Here is a 17,394-nt window from a genome sequence, read left to right on the forward strand (position 1 = left end):
TACTGGTAGTTTATTTACTTCTGAAATACAGAGCATGGAATTTAACAGATATAATGTAGAAAGTAGATAAAGAGAGTCTTGCTAATCTCTTTTAATCTTAAAGGAGCAGCAGGAACTCCAGGATAGTCCAAAGGAGAGGTAGTTTAAAAGTCAAGATGGCACCCATGACAGTTTGATTGAAGCATCACACCTTTTTATGTACCAGCAGGATTCTGATCACGGTTGTTGTTGCTGCTATTGTGAATTTTTTTATCTCCACTCTGCAAATATTCCTGATGAATTGGTAAGGGAAATTGAGAAACACGAAAATATCTAATCAATAATGTGTTCTTGTCTCTTGCATAAATCTTTGTAGGAAATTAGCACCCACCCCCCTCCTAGAAGAATGAAATATCTTAGGAAATATTTAAAAGGGCAGAATATTATATTTCCCTGGATGAGAAATGGAGAAACATATTTTAAGGAGAGAGCAGCTCCCTGCAGCTTCCTGCCTCCCCCCCACCTTTGTCAATGGGCCAGAGACAGAAACTCATTCTCCCCACCTTTGTCAATGGGACCATCACCTGCAACACAATAGGACCCATCTAGCAACAGAAACTCACCACATGACACCTGGGAAGATTACATCAGCCAGCAAGGCTAGCTAAGACTCCCACCCCCTGGGTGTCTGACACCAATCAGGGTACTCTTCCTGTGCCCCAGGAAGTTCAAAGCTTAGAGAAAGCATAAAGCCAGGGCACGCTCAGCATCTCGTCCCTTTTCTGTTCAGAAACTCAAGCCATGTGATCCTGACCACCAAGCAGTCTCCATGTTTCCAGTGTCTTTATCCCCACTTGGAACTGAACCCAGATGGACATTTCTTCCAACACCTTGAATGTTCACTTCAGAGTTTTACAAGTATATATAGGGATTTATATATTTATTGCAGGCAGGGCTATCACAAATCTGTAATTTGTGGGAGAAGCTGGGAAATTTGTTCTGAACACCAAGGGGTCTTCATTTGGGACTCTGACCCTACCTTGTTGAGCTCTGGTATCCATATACACCTGTCCAGACACTTTAAATCCTTCAAATAGCTTTGCTGGAAGGCAAAACACCCCCTCAACCAAACAGCACAGTGATAAATAGTTTCCCAAGAAGTCAGAAAACCTGAAGTGTTATAATTATGTTTAAAATTTCCAAATGGGTTTCACAACTAAATAATTGCGTGTTATCTCATGACATCACTTACCTGAAATTAAAACTATATTCATGAATAAAAGTTCATCAAATTCACACAAGCTCATAGGGTGAGAGTAATTCCTTCTGGTGATATTGAAGCAATTAAACAAGTTTTAGCCTGTTCAGTTCCTAGCAGATCGATACATATATGTACAATATATTAGGCTAGTAATAATTGTAATTATTTCTAAAATAATGTAAATGTTTCAAATATGTAAAAAGCTTGACAATAGTGAGCTATTTTTAGAAAAGGAAGTATATCAAGAATCAAGAAGAGCCTTCATTTTTTCATTTGTGGTTTAAAAACTGTTAGCTTTGTAATATCACAAATCCCTTTCCTTTCAGAAAACGGTGGGTGAGCTGTTTTAACATGAATGTCCTGACTTGGCCCTTTTCTTTGGAATTAATAGGATATAAAGCTTACATTCAGCAAGTGTTATAACGTTATGTCTGTTGAAATCCTGATTTTATTATAGAGGAATATTTACCATGATTTGTTTGACATGTGATTTCTACCCTAATTCTGCCTATTTGATTTTACAGTCTACAATATTTTACGACAGGAAGTTATGCCTGTTTATGACTCAGATTCTAGTGTTCTCTTTAAGTATAAAAATTAGTTCCTCTGAAAAATGGCAATGACTATAGCTTTCAGGGGAGGGGAAGGGCTTTTCAATAGTCAGAATGCCAGCTTTGAAACCTTGACCCCCTTTTTGGTGTGTATTTGTGATACACCTACAAAGGGGACATAATTCAGCCACAGATGCCATCTTGATTGAAAATGTCCTGATAGCCATGGTCAGTTGGACAAACTTTATAGTACCTTTTATCTTGGCTTGTATTCTACGCCCTTCACTAGCAGATTTCAATTTTTTAAAAATGTGCCTTAGTTTGTTTAAAATATGTCTACCTGTTTATCAATAAAGGATCAAGATTTCTTTATAAAGTTTTTCCCTTCCACTTTTGGATATACTTGTTTCTTTTAGATCGAAAAGTACTTTTCAGCTTCTTTGAAACCTGGAAATTCAGGATAGTAAGACGCATGAAGAGATCAAACAATGAGAGGAATTAAAAAATGATACACTGAAAATACTTTAATGAATATGTTTCATATATTTCTGCATGCAAACAGCAATAAAAATTACACTTCATGATGAAGCTGTCTCCAAGGGAATTAAGGACAATTACAAAAGAGTAAAGTCTGTTGAACATAGAAGGGAGTAAGTCCTATAAAACAATTTTCAAATACACATGCAGAGAAATGCAATGAAAAATAGGTTTCAGTTTGTGGTATGTTATGCTTTGTTTTTGTGATGGCTCATAGGTTAAAGATGCTGAGCTTGTCAACTAGAAAGTCGACAACCTGGGTTCATGACCCAGATGCTGTGTGACAGGGAGAGCTCCAGAGGTGGGTTTCAGTAGGTTCTGACCAGTTCTGGAGAACCGGTAGCAGAAATTTTGAGTAGTTCGGAGAACCGGTAGTAAAAATTCTGACTGGCCCTGCCCCCATCTATTCTCTGCCTCCCGAGTCCCAGCTGATTGGGAGGAAATGGGGATTTTGCAGTAACCATCCCCTGGATTGGGGAGGGAATGGAGATCTTACAATATCCTTCCCTTGCCAAGCCCACCAAGCCATGCCACGCCCACCAAGCCACACCCACAGAACCGGTAGTAAAAAAATTTGAAACCCACCACTGGAGAGCTTCCATTACTTGCTCCAATTCCTGCCAACCTAGCAATTTGAAAGCATGCAAGTGTGAGTAGATAAATAGGTACCACTTTTTGGGAAGATAACAGCATCCTGTGCACCTCAGTGTATTGTCATGCTGGCCACATGACCACAAAAGTGTCTTTGGACAATGCCGGCTCCTTCAGCTAAAAAATCATGAATACCACCCCCTAGAGTTGGACATGACTGGACAGGGGAAATCTTTACCTTTACTTATGGCTGTCCAACTCAAACATGGCAACTCCAGTGGCTTACATTAAAAATCAGTGTAAAACTTCACAAATTCTCCACCCACCCCTGTAGTGGAGACCATACACTCCCAGCAGCCACTTGATTAGCTCCGCATCAACCAGAGGACCTTAGGCTTGCTGATAAAATCACATCTTCAGGGCCTTCTGGAAAAGTAACAAAATGGAGCCAATCTTATCTCTTTGGGAAAGGTTCTTCAAAGGAAAGGAGCCACCACAGAGAAGGGCTTTTTCCTTGGTCCCACTAGATGTACCTCTCTAATAGATGGGAACCGCAACACGCCTTATCTTCCTGGTCTGATGGGTTGGGTAGATGTAACTGTGGAGACAGTCCTTCAAATAACCTGGCCCAAAGCTATATTGGGCTTTAAAGGTGATAACGAGCACCTTAAATTACATTCAGAAGCAGATCAGTAACCAATGCAGGTTCTGCAAGAGATGACATATGCCCAAATCTTGACTTGCACATAACAATTGCATCTTGAACCAGCAAGGGCAGCCCTATATAGAATGCATTAAAAGGTAAAGGTAAAGGTTCCACTCGCACATATGTGCTAGTTGTTCCTGACTCTAGGGGGCTGTGCTCATCTCCGTTTCAAAGCCGAAGAGCCAGCGCTGTCCGAAGACGTCTCCGTGGTCATGTGGCTGGCATGACTCAACACCAAAGGCGCACAGAACCTTCCCACCAAAGGTGGTCCCTATTTTTTCTACTTGCATTTTTTACGTGCTTTCGAACTGCTAGGTTGGCAGAAGCTGGGACAAGTAACGGGAGCTCACCCCGTTACGCAGCACTAGGGATTCGAACCGTTGAACTGCCGATCTTTCAATCGACAAGCTCAATGTCTTAGCCACTGAGCCACCTTCCATAGAATGCATTACAGTAGTCCAAACAGGAAGTGACTAGGGCATAGGCGACTGTGAGGAGGCTGTGTTGGCCCAGGAATGGGTATAATTGTTACATAACCTGTACTTGTGCATAGGCCCTCTTTTGTGAGTCCAAAAGAACCTCTAGATTATAAACCAGGTCTATCTGGGCAATCCAACCCTATCCACAACTTATAATGGCAATTCTCTGAGAACCAAGGAGCCCTAAATCCAAGGCCATTATTGCTCCTCATCCAGACCTCAGCAGCTTGCAGGAACTATGAAAGGGTGGTTGCGGCACCACTTTAACTCATAGCAGACAGAGATGTACAATATAATTGCTGATCTCTCTCACCCATGGCCATCAATGAGCTCACCCAGTAGTTTCATGTAGATGTTAAACCAGAGTGGAGAAAGCACCGACCCCTGCAGAACCTAAATTACCACCTTTGGGTCTTGCAGTTGCAGGATCTACATTTGTGGGCTTCGCAACTGACTTGCCAGAAGCAAAGGTAATTGAGAAGGCAGAAATAATGTCTGAAGTCAGTCACCTCTCTCTTAGCAACGAAGTTGTTGGTTCCAATTGTGGTTGCTAAGCGAGGGCTTATATAGTTTCATGGGAAGCATCCTGAAGGTAATAAAGGGAGGAGCAAGGAGCTGACTTACTAGTTTGATTTCTGATAGTTTTATGTTTTGTCACATCTGACATATTAACCATTTTATAAACAGCAATTCCCTTTCCTATGGCAGTGTTTTAAAAAATGCCCTTAATATAGTTTCAAAACTTCAAATGAACAACCCACAACCCAAAAGATTGGAGACCCCCAACCTATCTGTCATTAATTAAAGGTCACATAGTTGCATATCCAAAGGTCGCATATTCGAAGCACGGATGGAATTTAGTAAGAGCATTCCAACTAATCAATATCTCTTTTGCCTTTCTTCCTGTCTCAGTTTTAGCTTCAGAAGTATAGCCTTTTATTTCTTTTAAAAAATCAGAACATGGAGCTTTTACTTTAAGCATTATAGCCAAACAAATCTGAAAATTTACCTGCACATTTAACTAGGTTAACCACAAAGGCTATTTTTCTCTTCTGGATTTTAAGTCTTTGCTTGCCAGGGAAACAAGAGGCTGGATCACTTTTCTTACAGCCCTCTAGGAAGTGATCTTTCAGCTGTTGCTGTAACCACACATCTCCCCAGAAAGGCAGTGGCTCCAGCTAATTAGCACACGTGATGGGAATAGGAAACAAAAGCCCAAACAATAGTAGCGTGGGAACACAGCATGAACAACAATTACACCACTTCTAAAATAAATAAATCCATCCAACAATAGGCTATAACCTGCAAGTCAATAATTTGGGAATAATATTTAAAGTTTTGATTGGATTATTGTTCTAGCCTTACTGCCTCATACAATAGAGCAGGGGTGTCAAAATCACGGCCCTTGGGCCGGATGCGTCATGCACTGGCCACGCCCATGATCGGTTTAGCGAAGTTGCAATAATTCACGTGATGGCGCAAGTTTGACACCCCTGCAATAGAGTCAATAAGGCAAAATGGGATCCCTTTGTCCAGTATGGGTCTGTTACCTCTAGTTTTAATTCTAGGTGATGTAACTGTACTCCTGAAGGAGCAGGTCCTTGGTTGTGCGGTTCTACTTGGAGTCAGCTATTGGTAGATGGGCAGGTGGAGGCCATGACCAGATAAGGTGATGTCTAGCTTCAGCTGGTGCAGTAGTTGGAAGCTTAATTCAAATTGATGGCCTTGAAGGGATGAATTGAAGTGATGATTTATGTCCTTCTTACTATGTGTCTAGTTTATCACAATGCACTTTATATGGCAATACCTTTGAACCCCACTCGGCAACTGCAGTTAATCCAAAATGCAGTGCGCCCACTATTGACCAGGGAGAATACACAGGACATTCCCCCATAATTTGTATTGAACAGCTTATAGAAAAAGATGGGATATTTTTTTCTGCATGACCCTACTTTATTTTGGCTTATTATAAGCAGTTAGTATTTTTGTCTGCTTTTTTTAAAAAAGGTATTTTTGTTTTTTTTTACATAATTCCTAGCTTCACCTATTTTGACATCATAAACCCACCGCTTGTATGTGGCACTTGGATAACTCCCTTCCCTCCGTTGATTTGGCCCTTGGGCAATGAAGAATTGCCTGCCTGTTATTGCCTCCAGCAGAAATATGGGTATCAGTCAGTGATGTGGGAATGTCAGCAACCCAAAGGAGAATAACAGGTTGACAGAAGCTCTTCGGTGCTCTTCTTCTTTTGAGGAGAAAAAAACGTGCAAGAGAAATACGTTTTCAAAGTTAATTTAGCGTACTTGCAAGAGCAAAGGTCAATAGTAGTGGGTTTCCTTTTCAGGATGCCTTAAAAACATCTCCCCCCCTTTTCAGTGTTATTTTGACTGAGTCATAAAACAGCCTCCTGGAGGAGGAAATAGAAAAGGACAGGAAATGCATCCCAAAATAAACATTGACCTCCAATGTTGGCTAAGAAAATGACACTTTCAGGGCTGACCCTATGTTTCCCGGAAAACAGTTCAGCTGCCTTATTAGCTGCAAACCCCAAACAATTGAGCCTCCCCTAAAGGTATAGATAGTGTTTTCTGTATATAAGGTGTGTAAGGAGAATTGAAACAACAGGGGGCTGGGAAATGGGCCAGTCCCCCAGGTTTGCTGTTCAGACAGTTTTCAGCTTCTGAAACTACTCTTTGGGGATATGAGCACCATATGGGAAAGAAATCTGCCAGATCTAAACATCTGATCTTGTTTAGGCCTCAAACTCAAGATCAGAAGGACACTTTTAAAGGACTTTTAAACAATAAAGCAGCCATTCCAAACTTAGTTCTCTTCAGATATGTTGGGCTATAGCTCTCTCTCCTCTTCATTAGCCAAGCCATTGGTCACACAGTTTGGGAATGAGAGAAAATGCTGGGTATCAGGCTAGATTGAAAATTATTTCATTTTGGTCTGTTATCCTATAGAACACAATTACAGTAGCCAAAATTAGGTGTTAGGCTAAGATCTAATAAAATAGCCTGCCAGTTCCAGGGAACAATTTCCTTCGGTGCTTATCTAATTCATCTGCAAGTACTTATGGTAACATGCCTAGATATTGTCTCCATAACTTCCTTTTGAAGTTTCTGTGAGAAGCTAAAAGAATCTGAGGTCTCTTAGGTCAATCAGAGCACATAGCATAGAAGCAGATGTGTTCTTTGTAAAATCCTTCTATGTAATTTCCATTTAACACAAATATTTTTACGAGCATACATACATATGGATTTCTACTTTGTCAGCTTTTGGGTGCTAACACCCAAGTGGCAGTGAAAGCTGGACATTATATGACACAGAACTATAAGTGTGTGGCTGTATAAACGGATCTGTCTACAAGAAAGCAGTAAATGCTGAATTTCCAATTTGCTCAATTGAACAATAGCTCATCTTTAGAATCCAATCTATATTAGAATGTTTCTAAATCATTATTCAGATCTGTGAGGATTCTGGTGCATTTTTGATGGTTTGGGGCCAATTAGTGACCATTCGAAGTTACGACGGCACTGTAAAAAGTGACTTATGACCATTTTTCACACTTATGATTGTTGCAGCATCCCCATGGTCACGTGATTTACATTTGGATGCTTGACAACTGACTCACATTTATGACGGTTGCAGGTCCTGGGGTCATGCGATCACCTCATGTGACCTTCTGCCCAGCAAAATCAATGGGGAAGCCAGATTCACTTAACAACCATCTTACTAATTTTAACAACTGCAGCAATTCACTTAATAGCGGCAAGAAAAGTCACCAAATGGGGCAAAACTCACTCAACACATTTCTCACTTAGCAACAGAAATTCCAGGCTCAGTTGTGGTCCTAAGTGGAGGACTAGCAGTAATTCCCTCGGGCATAGCCAATTGTATGTTCCCCTCTATATCCACACCCCTCTTAATGTACCAAAAATAGAAACGGACGGTGATTACTTCAGCTACGGATAGAGGTCATTTATTTCTTGCACCCGCGGCGAGTGGAGTGGCGTTCTTAAGGGCGAACAGACTCCAAGGAAAAGCACTTTTGCGACGTTCCTATCTATTTGCATCTATTAATTGTCTGCTGAGGTAAAGCGAGCTAGCTAGGAGTGCAGCCTGAAATTGGCCAACGCTGCTGAACCTGCAAGGAAGTCCTCGCTAGAAGAGATTCCTCGCAAACGGCGGGCCCGGAGGCCAGAGGATTCGGAGCTGCCAAACCCTGCCTCGGCCCGCCCCCGGTTCGGCTGGGGCCGCGGCGCTTTGTGAAGCCGGTGGTAGAATCGCAGGGCAGCCAAAGCCGGCGGCCCGAGTGCCATCGCCGCTCCACCCCGCGCCCAGGGGAGGTTCACACGCGGCAGCCGCCGCTCATGCACGCCCCGCTCAGCGCCGTCGCCGCCGCCAGCCCCGCTTGGCCGCCAGCCGGGTACAGAGCAACTTTCCCACGGCCGCCCAGCCACGCGTGTGGCTCTGCAAGCGCCCAACTGGCCTCCGGCCCAGCCAATTGCAAAAAGGAGAGGCGGCGGGTACACAAGAGAGCGGGGGCGGGTGGGGGTGGGAGGACGGCGGGCTCCGAACTCGGCCATGGAGCCAATCCGAACCCTGTCAGCCAATCGGAATCAGGACTCAGAGAGGGCGTGTCACCGAGTGACTTTCGGGTCGGCGGGGATTGGCCGGCCTCGGCAAGGCTTTAACCAATCGGAGGAGGCGGAAGAGCGAATGGCTACACAGAAGTCGTAAGCGGCCGGGAGCGCCTGGCGCGCCTCTCTGACTGCCCACCCCTCCCTCGGGTAAGAGGCGAAGCGTGGGAACGGGATGGGGGAGACGGAGCCGGAGGGAGCGCGGTGGCGGCTGCAAGGAGCGCACTGAGCTGGCACCAGGGAACCGCCACCCACTCTCTCATTCACACGGAAGGGGAGCGGAACTCTTCCCCGGTCCCAATCTTTCTGTTTGGACTGGTATCTTCTGGAGGGTCCGGCAGCATGAAGCGGACACACCCGGACTTCAGCTCCTCCGACAGCGAGCTGGACGAACCCATCGAAGTGGAGAAGGAGAGCGCGGACGAGAACGGGTGAGGGCGCCGGGAAAAATCAGTCGCAAGCGTAGGGAGGCAGGCAGGGTGGCTCCTTGGCTTTTTGGCTTGCCGTCGCCGAGGCATTAGCTCCAGGTTGGCGTGGGTGCTGCATGACATCCCGGCTCCGGGTAGGCAACATCGTGTACCCATGTAGGCATGCGGAAGAGCCTCCCTCGCTCTGATCATAAAGCTAAAGTTATGCCCACTTGCCGTGAACCCAGCGAAACTCACTTCCGAATCAATCGGTTTCGAATCGGGTACCTCTGCTCACTAGAAAGCCGGCTAGCGCTGTACGGGATTGAGTAAGATCTATTTCTGAATGAAGTTAACATCTACAGCGAGGGACGCTTTAGTATCTAAAGCGAGAAACAGAGCTGCCTGGGCATCCAGTTTCACTTAGAAGTTATGGCCAAGAAAGAGCACTCTGCACATGTTTGAGGCATCCTTTCTGGGTTTTAACACTTTTTCCAAGACTAACTGCTGAGTAATACATGCCGGGTTATATGGTATGTATTATACATACTTGAAAGCAGATCTTGGGTCTCAAAGCAGGAAGAAACGGATGGTTTTGGGCATCAGAGTTACCTGGAAATAACATTAGCGTTTATTCTGCACCCATTTGCACACCTACATGTGGGTCTGGTGTAGTAATTCGTAGGGGTGGGAATTGTATCCCATTTTCTGTTTTGGATTTGTACTGACTTCTTCCTTCTTGCTGTTTTTAGAAATTTGAGCTCTGCTCCAGGTTCAATGTCACCAAATACCACTTCCCAGATCTTGGCAAGAAAAAGACGTAGAGGCGTAAGTTCCCCCCACCCTTGAATTGCTCTGATATGTGGAAACCCCCCCCCCCCAATCCCCACACTGCCCAGTTTTGCCTCTGGGAGGAAAACAAAAACATCTTTTGCTTTCAGATTATTGAGAAGCGTCGCCGTGATCGGATCAACAATAGCCTATCTGAGTTGAGGAGGCTGGTGCCTAGTGCTTTTGAAAAGCAGGTAAGTTTGGGGGAGCTAAGTGCTGCAATTTAGTCTTATTTTCTGGTTCTCCTTGTGCTTGACTGGAGCCCAACTGCCTTTGCACTGACATTCATCTTTGCTTTCTTAGGGCTCAGCCAAATTGGAGAAAGCTGAAATCTTGCAGATGACAGTAGATCATCTGAAAATGTTGCACACAGCAGGAGGGAAAGGTAAGGTTTTTTTTTGGGTGTGTGTTAGCATTGAAAGGCTTCTTTGGCGGTTAATTATAGGAACTGCAAATCAACAGGATTAGCTGGAAGCTGAGACTGAGAAAGTAGCTGTGTTCTCCCAAGGGTATCCCTGATATTGTTTAAGCAACGCTATTGTGATTGTGGGAGCTCAAAAGGTTTTTCAGAAGTACAATACCTTTTGTATGGAAAGAAGTTGGTGGGAGAACTCCCAAAAGAGGCTTTTGAGGATCAAGTGCTGCCTTGGTGGGTGGGGAGAATGCAAAGGCGTGTGATGTCTCAAATACACATTTTGTCATTGTAGTGGTTTGCACTAGATGCCTATATATTAGGTTATTTCTGTGCTGATAACTGCTGTAGTTTTATCCTGTGAGTTTCTTAATGGGTCAAAAAAAAACAACCCACAGGATACAGATATAATAATAATAATAATAATAATAATAATAATAATAATAATAATAATAATAATAATAATAATAATAATATTTTAATTTGTATTTTTTAATTTAATTTGTAATAGATTTGTAGTTAACAAATCATAGTAGAGCACGGATACAAGAAAGTGGTGTAATTTCTTAACAATAATGTACTGTTTACTGATGCATCCTTGTAATAAGCTGGTACACAGTAGTGCAATTTATAGGCTGTAATTTGCATCCTATTAACTGGAGAATACTCTTATTAAAAATCAGAGTTGTTGCGTCAGAGTGTTCAGATGAGAGTCTCTCATTTGACAACATCCAGAAATGTAGGACTAAAATTTCCATACTGGTTAGAGCATGGGAATTATAATCCAATTTATTTGAGGCTCTAGATTGTGGATTATAAATGGTGATTGCATTTTTTTGCTGACAACAAATGTTTGTTAACTAATACTGTAACAAGTTGATTATGATTTTCTGAAGATAAACTTGCAGTTACTTGAGGTCCCTTAATCAGAGTGAGGCTGGAATTGAACTGTAGTTATGACTACTTAGAGATTATGGCCCTTTGTGTTGTGTGAACCCAAGGGATAGGGATAATTCAGCAAACAATGATTAATTAATCATTGAACTCATGTTGGGTTTACTCATTTCTGAGTAAACATGGATAGTAAAAATGCATGTCATTCAAGGTTCACTTACTTTGACGAAAGATTTATTAGGATCAATGGTCTTTTTTTCTGGCAGAAGCATGGAACTGCATTAAGACACAGATTAAATTCTTACCTTGAATCTCATCATCACTTAACTGGAAAATTTTAAGCCTTGACTACTTCTCCTCTTAGCTTTGTTATGTAGCTTATTAAAAATGCACTGAATTACAGGATCATTTTTTTTTAAAAAAAAGGGGTCATGTGCCATTTTTTAATCATAGTAATATTCACAAGTATTCCGGTAAAGGATCAAACACTATCATCTTCCACTCACCTCTATAATAAGTTAAGAACTGTTCTGCTAATGAGTTTGTGCCTGTGGACATTTAAGTTGGGTTTGGAGTTAAGCGTAGGAAACACAGAGAAGAGACAGATGAGATCCATAATTCAGAAGACACGTTCTATAGTTCAAAGTGGGGCATATTTTTCTTTTCCTACAGTTGTTATATTCTAGGCACATGTGCAGCATGTAATTGCTATTATTGCTAAAACATATTTATTATGCAGCACATCTGGGTGCAGTTTCAGGACTCATTTATTTGGACAGTAGTTCCTGTGGTTTTATTCTGATTTTTAATAGTATTTTATTTAGGGAAAGCTATTGTTACTTTTCCCAACCTAGCAGTTCGAAAGCACATAAAAAATGCAAGTAGAAAAAATGGGGACCACCTTTGGTGGGAACGTAACTATTCTGTGCACCTTTGGTGTTTAGTCATGCTGGCCACATGACCACGGAGACATCTTCAGACAGTGCTGGCTGTACAGCTTTGAAATGGAGTTGAGCACCGCCCCCTAGAGTCGGGAACAACTAGCACATATGTGCGATGGGAACTTTTACCTTTGCCTTATTGTTACTTGAATGAAGTAAATGTTCAAGAGATAAATGATCCTATGCATACATTGCTCTAAGATGAATGCGATTTGTTAAGGTTTGGGCATAAAACAATATGGGAAGCCAGCTACTGCAGCTTATTAATCGATCTGTAGTTAAAACAAAAGCACAGGACAGTGTTAGCTGTGAAACCAGCCAATGGACGGGAACCCCCTTCTAACGACCCCCCCTCTTTAATCCTTTCTTCTAGGCTATTTTGACGCCCATGCTCTCGCGATGGACTACCGGAGCCTAGGTTTTCGTGAGTGCTTAGCTGAAGTAGCCCGCTACCTTAGCATTATAGAGGGGCTGGACAGCTCTGATCCTCTTCGTGTCCGCCTTGTGTCTCATCTGAATAATTACGCCTCTCAGCGGGAAGCAGCCAGTAGCTCACACAGTGGGCTTGGACAGATTCCTTGGGGCGGTGCTTTTGGACATCACCCTCACATCTCCCATCCTTTATTGCTGCCTCAGAATGGGCGTACCACTTCAAATGGTGCAGCGGCTTCTTCAGAAGGCCATCACCAGAGCAGAAATGTGCCTCCCCATGCTGAATCCTCTTCCTTGAGACTGCCCCCTAATGGCGCCATTGGACCAGTGCTTCCTGTGGTCACTTCTGCTTCTAAGCTCTCCCCTCCCTTGCTTTCTTCCATGGCCTCCTTATCTGCATTCCCCTTTTCCTTTGGTTCATTCCACCTATTGTCTCCTAATGCTCTCAGCCCACCTGCCTCAGCACAGTCAGCCAGTCTGGGCAAACCCTACAGACCATGGGGGACTGAGATTGGAGCCTTTTAAGAACCAGAGTTATGTATTTGTGTATGGGACTGTAAATATCCATCTGAACTGTGGAGCTTCCAACTTCAGGTACAGTTTCAGTTTTAACAGGATGTGTACAAAAAGAGTTTCTCTTCTTCCCTTCCTCATCATTTATTAGGGCAGACTGAATGCAGAGGCTTATCTAAATCTTTGAATTATAATAGATATTAATTTTAATGAATTATGCTGACTACTGTATGATGTTAGTCATGTTTTCAAATGATCCCATTTGTCTGAAAACACTGGTTTAAAGCAACTAGAATTTCTGTCTATTTTATATATTATTTTTCTATGTCAGGACTTCAACACATCTGTTGCTCTGCATTGTTTGATAGTAGTTCTGAGATGTTTTAAAACAAAATAATTTGTTAGCCACGTTCTAACCTCTATATTTCCAAACAAAACCATTGACAAATCAGATGAAACCACTGTTGATTCCAAAATACATGAATTGTTGGCTTGTTTTATTTCCCAGTATAACACACGCTTTGGGCTTTTTTGTGCTGAATTATTCTACTTTTCATGGAAACAAATTATTGCAAGAGTCACAAAAAGTATATAGATTGAAATTTTTATCCTCTGTCCATTTTCTGCTTCTCTAATTAAGGCAATTAAATGAATCAGATTTGCTGCCTAATTTCAAATAATTTATTTTCCATTGTATTTGGTGTGCCTTTTATTCAGCAATCTCATTTGGAATTAAGATCACTAATTTAATTTGAAGCCATCACAGTTGCTTTCCTAGTTTTTATAAACAGAATGTTTCTAACATTAAAGGTTTTTTTCATTCTGGGTTTTTGAGAAAGAGACTTGCTGGTACTGCATTACCTAAGTCTTCTTTCCCATTTATTTATGAAAATATCTTAATGAGATACTGCAATTAATATTGCTAGATATTCAGCCCAGCAATTTAATGGTTAACAGATGACAACTTCGTCAGTAAAGTGCTTAATAATTTAGGTAGCATCTTACTCCATGTGATTATTTTTAACATGTTGGTAAAGCAGGACATGAGATCATTCCAGTAACTTTTTCCTGTTCTTCCCAAATTCCTTTTGTTTCTCATACCTTGAAGTCCGACTTAGAATTCCCAAAACCAAGATGGTATGATAAACAGATGAGAACTCAATTACTTGGCTCCTGTCTCACTAGTGTAAAAGTAAAACGTAATCTCTATGTTACAATACATCATATACAGTCTCGGATATAACAATGGGAACTATGCAAGGATACTATCAGTTTGGGTTCTCTTCAACATGCAATTGATCTCCCTCGGAAATGATATAAAAAAACGAAGGATTTCCACTGACAGTTTAGTTCTGCTGGTGATCAGAGAAAGTTGGATACCACAAGTTATAAATTACAGAACAAAAAAGTTTGAGAGTATCCATGGAAATTTAGTCATTCCTGAAAAAGATAGGATAGGGGATAAGGTATAATTAGCAAGTTTTGAGAATGTTGAAGGCTTTCCTTAATCTCTCAGTAATTCAGAACTGAAGCTTTATTTGGCAGTGTTTCAGGACTTCCCATGTTTATAGTTCATGGTTATTTATACAGTTAGTGCTCCATAACATCTTGAATTTGAAAATTTCAGTCCATAACAAAAACTATACAGGAAAATGTGATATATATTCATTTAAAAGTACAAGCAAAATGAATACTGTGAATAATTTAAAAGAGATTATTTGTTTAAAGCTGTATAATTTATCCTTTTCACATAACCAAAGCTTTTGCATAATAGAATTTGAGAATTTTACTATGGGATCCACAAAGCAGATGAGCATTAATGCCATCAACAAAAATGGTTACTCTATACCGCAGACACTTTTTTCTCTATGAAATGTATTCACTAAACTTTGGAAAGAGGAGTTAAACAAAATAAAGCTGAGGGTATTAAAAACAATTTCCTCAGTTTGGAAAGGACTGTTGTATATATTTTGGGCTGGTTTTATAAGAATCTATTCTGTTCCTTAAAGATGCTCAACAGCATTTCACCCAGTTGGACTTGAATACTTTTGTACTTGTGTTGTGCCTAAATAAAAGAATAAGAACAATCAAGTTGGTGGGAGGTTTATTTAATTAAAAAAGAAAAAAAAAACTTTTTAACCTATTATACCATTACTGTAATTACTGTTTGGAGTTGCTTTAAATATTTTAATGCTTTGTGTTATTTTCTGTTGCATTTTGTGCCCTTACTTTACCAGAGCTTACAAAGAAAATATGTATCGTGAACCATTTTTAAAACTATTTGATTGTTTATGCACCAATGTTTTAATTGTTTGGTTAAGACATGTATTTAATGTGAGTTCCCTACAAAAACAATTTCTTTTTTACAGATTGCATATTAAATAATGTAAACTCTAAATCAGATGAGTTCAACCTTGTGGTACTGGGAACTTGGTTAAATAAAATATTTGTGTGCAAGGAGTATTGCAATAGGCAAGGCAATCATGCAAAATTTTGAGCTTCTACAGTTAAAGAAATTTCAGTTAAAAAGTGTAAATGGAGTTCTTGAGTTGCTTCCTTTCCAGTATAGGGACTTGGAATGCCCATCCATAATTAGAAATGAATGGAATTATCTTTTTTTTTTTTTTTTTTTTTTTTTTATCCAAAAAGTTTTTATTGGTCAAAAAAGGTTTATACAAATACATATCAGGTATGGTAAATTTTCATTTTTCTTATACAAGATAAGAATTTTACTCAAAATTTTAAACACATACAACAGCCATATGGCAAGCAGGTGATACGAAGTAGCTAAGTTTATCAATCTTACATACGCAATAAAGAAGGGTCAAGAATAATCAGAATATCATACAAAGGAGAATAAGGAAAACCAACACAATACCAAATATCATTGTCACTTCCTAGTTTTGGATCTCAGAACTCTGGGTTCAGCCTGACCCAACTCCAGGGCCGCAACAGCGGCAGCCGCCTCCTCCCCATGGTCTATAACCTCCCTTCTTCAACTCCTGGGTCATCTAATTCCAGGAGGGCTTTGTGTTCCTCCACGAGGCCGCAGCCTCCGCAATTGTACTAATTTTTTCGTAATGCCCTCCCGGAAAATCATCAATCCTCTGGCATCAGCCATCTGAAGCCTACTCCTTCTGGTACAATTTGCTTGACAAAAGTAATATTTCTTTCTCATTTCACGTACCTGTCTGGGAATCTGCCTCAGAATGGCTATCTCCTGCCCCTATAAGTCAGTGCCCCACTCCTATGTTTTCTAAGAATTTCATCTCGTCTCTCTTCTCACAAATTTGACATGAACCTCTCTAGGAACTGCATGCGTGCGTGCATATTTTGAATTAACTCTATAAGCTCGATCCACATCCCAATTCATAAAGTCAACACCTCTCCCAAGAAATTCTCCCAACAGTTTAGTCACAACATCTCTCAAGTCTTCTTGGTCCACTTCTTCCAGATTTTGAAACCTAAGGAAATAAGACATTTTATCCATCTGTAGTCCAAGCACAGCATTGCCTGTCGTCTCCTCTCTTTTCTGCACTGCCCGCATCTCTCCTCAGACCTTCCACTTTCTGCTTGTTTTCTGCTGAGACTTGTTGAGTGTCCTTTAAATCCTTTTGGATAGTCACAATTTCTGCTCTTATTTCATCCAGTTTCTTGTCCATATTAGATAACTTTTCCAAAATTCTCTCCATTTCTCCAGCAGTTGGTCTCTGACCTTTGCCATTTAAAAATTTTTAAAATCCTCAGGCAAGCACAGTATCCTTGTAATTTCCTCCGGATCCACCAGGGGCACTCACAGGAGCAACGAGTCCAGAGTACAGTTAGTCAACCAGGAAGTCAAGGGAAGTGATGTCATCAAGATTCTCATAGTGAAGGCGGAAGCTGGACGCCACCATTGTTCCCCAGAGGAGGGGGCCTCAAACCTCCCTCCTAAATTTCTCCATCACCTCTTCTCCAGAGCTCCACAAAACCGTAATCTTGTTATTTTAAGTTCTCCTCTCTCCAAAGTGATTCGTGCTCCTTCCAGTCGCAGGGGAGAAAAACCCCCCCGCACTCCGGAGCACTCCACTCACATTTGCCGATATCTCCTTCCCTTCTCCCTTCCTCAATTCTTCTCCGTTCCCTGTTCGCCACCAGGCTGCTGCAATTATAAATCCAAAGCCCCGGTGTCACTGGGCACAGCGGCCCAGGCGACGACCAAAATAATGGCCGCG

General features: G+C 41.4%; 1 protein-coding gene across 1 annotated transcript; it reads left to right on the forward strand.

Annotated features, from left to right (window-relative positions):
* The first annotated feature begins 8,827 nt into the window (after positions 1-8,827).
* HEY1 (hes related family bHLH transcription factor with YRPW motif 1) lies at positions 8,828-15,639 on the forward strand. Its single transcript, XM_058178172.1, has 5 exons — positions 8,828-9,181; positions 9,910-9,985; positions 10,099-10,182; positions 10,292-10,373; positions 12,609-15,639. Exons 1-5 carry the CDS (start codon positions 9,093-9,095, stop codon positions 13,190-13,192), a joined length of 915 nt encoding a protein of 304 aa, XP_058034155.1. The 5' UTR covers positions 8,828-9,092; the 3' UTR covers positions 13,193-15,639.
* Positions 15,640-17,394: the final 1,755 nt, after the last annotated feature.

This window comes from Ahaetulla prasina, chromosome 3 (assembly GCF_028640845.1).
Source record: "Ahaetulla prasina isolate Xishuangbanna chromosome 3, ASM2864084v1, whole genome shotgun sequence".
Classification (NCBI taxonomy): Eukaryota; Metazoa; Chordata; class Lepidosauria; order Squamata; family Colubridae; genus Ahaetulla; species Ahaetulla prasina.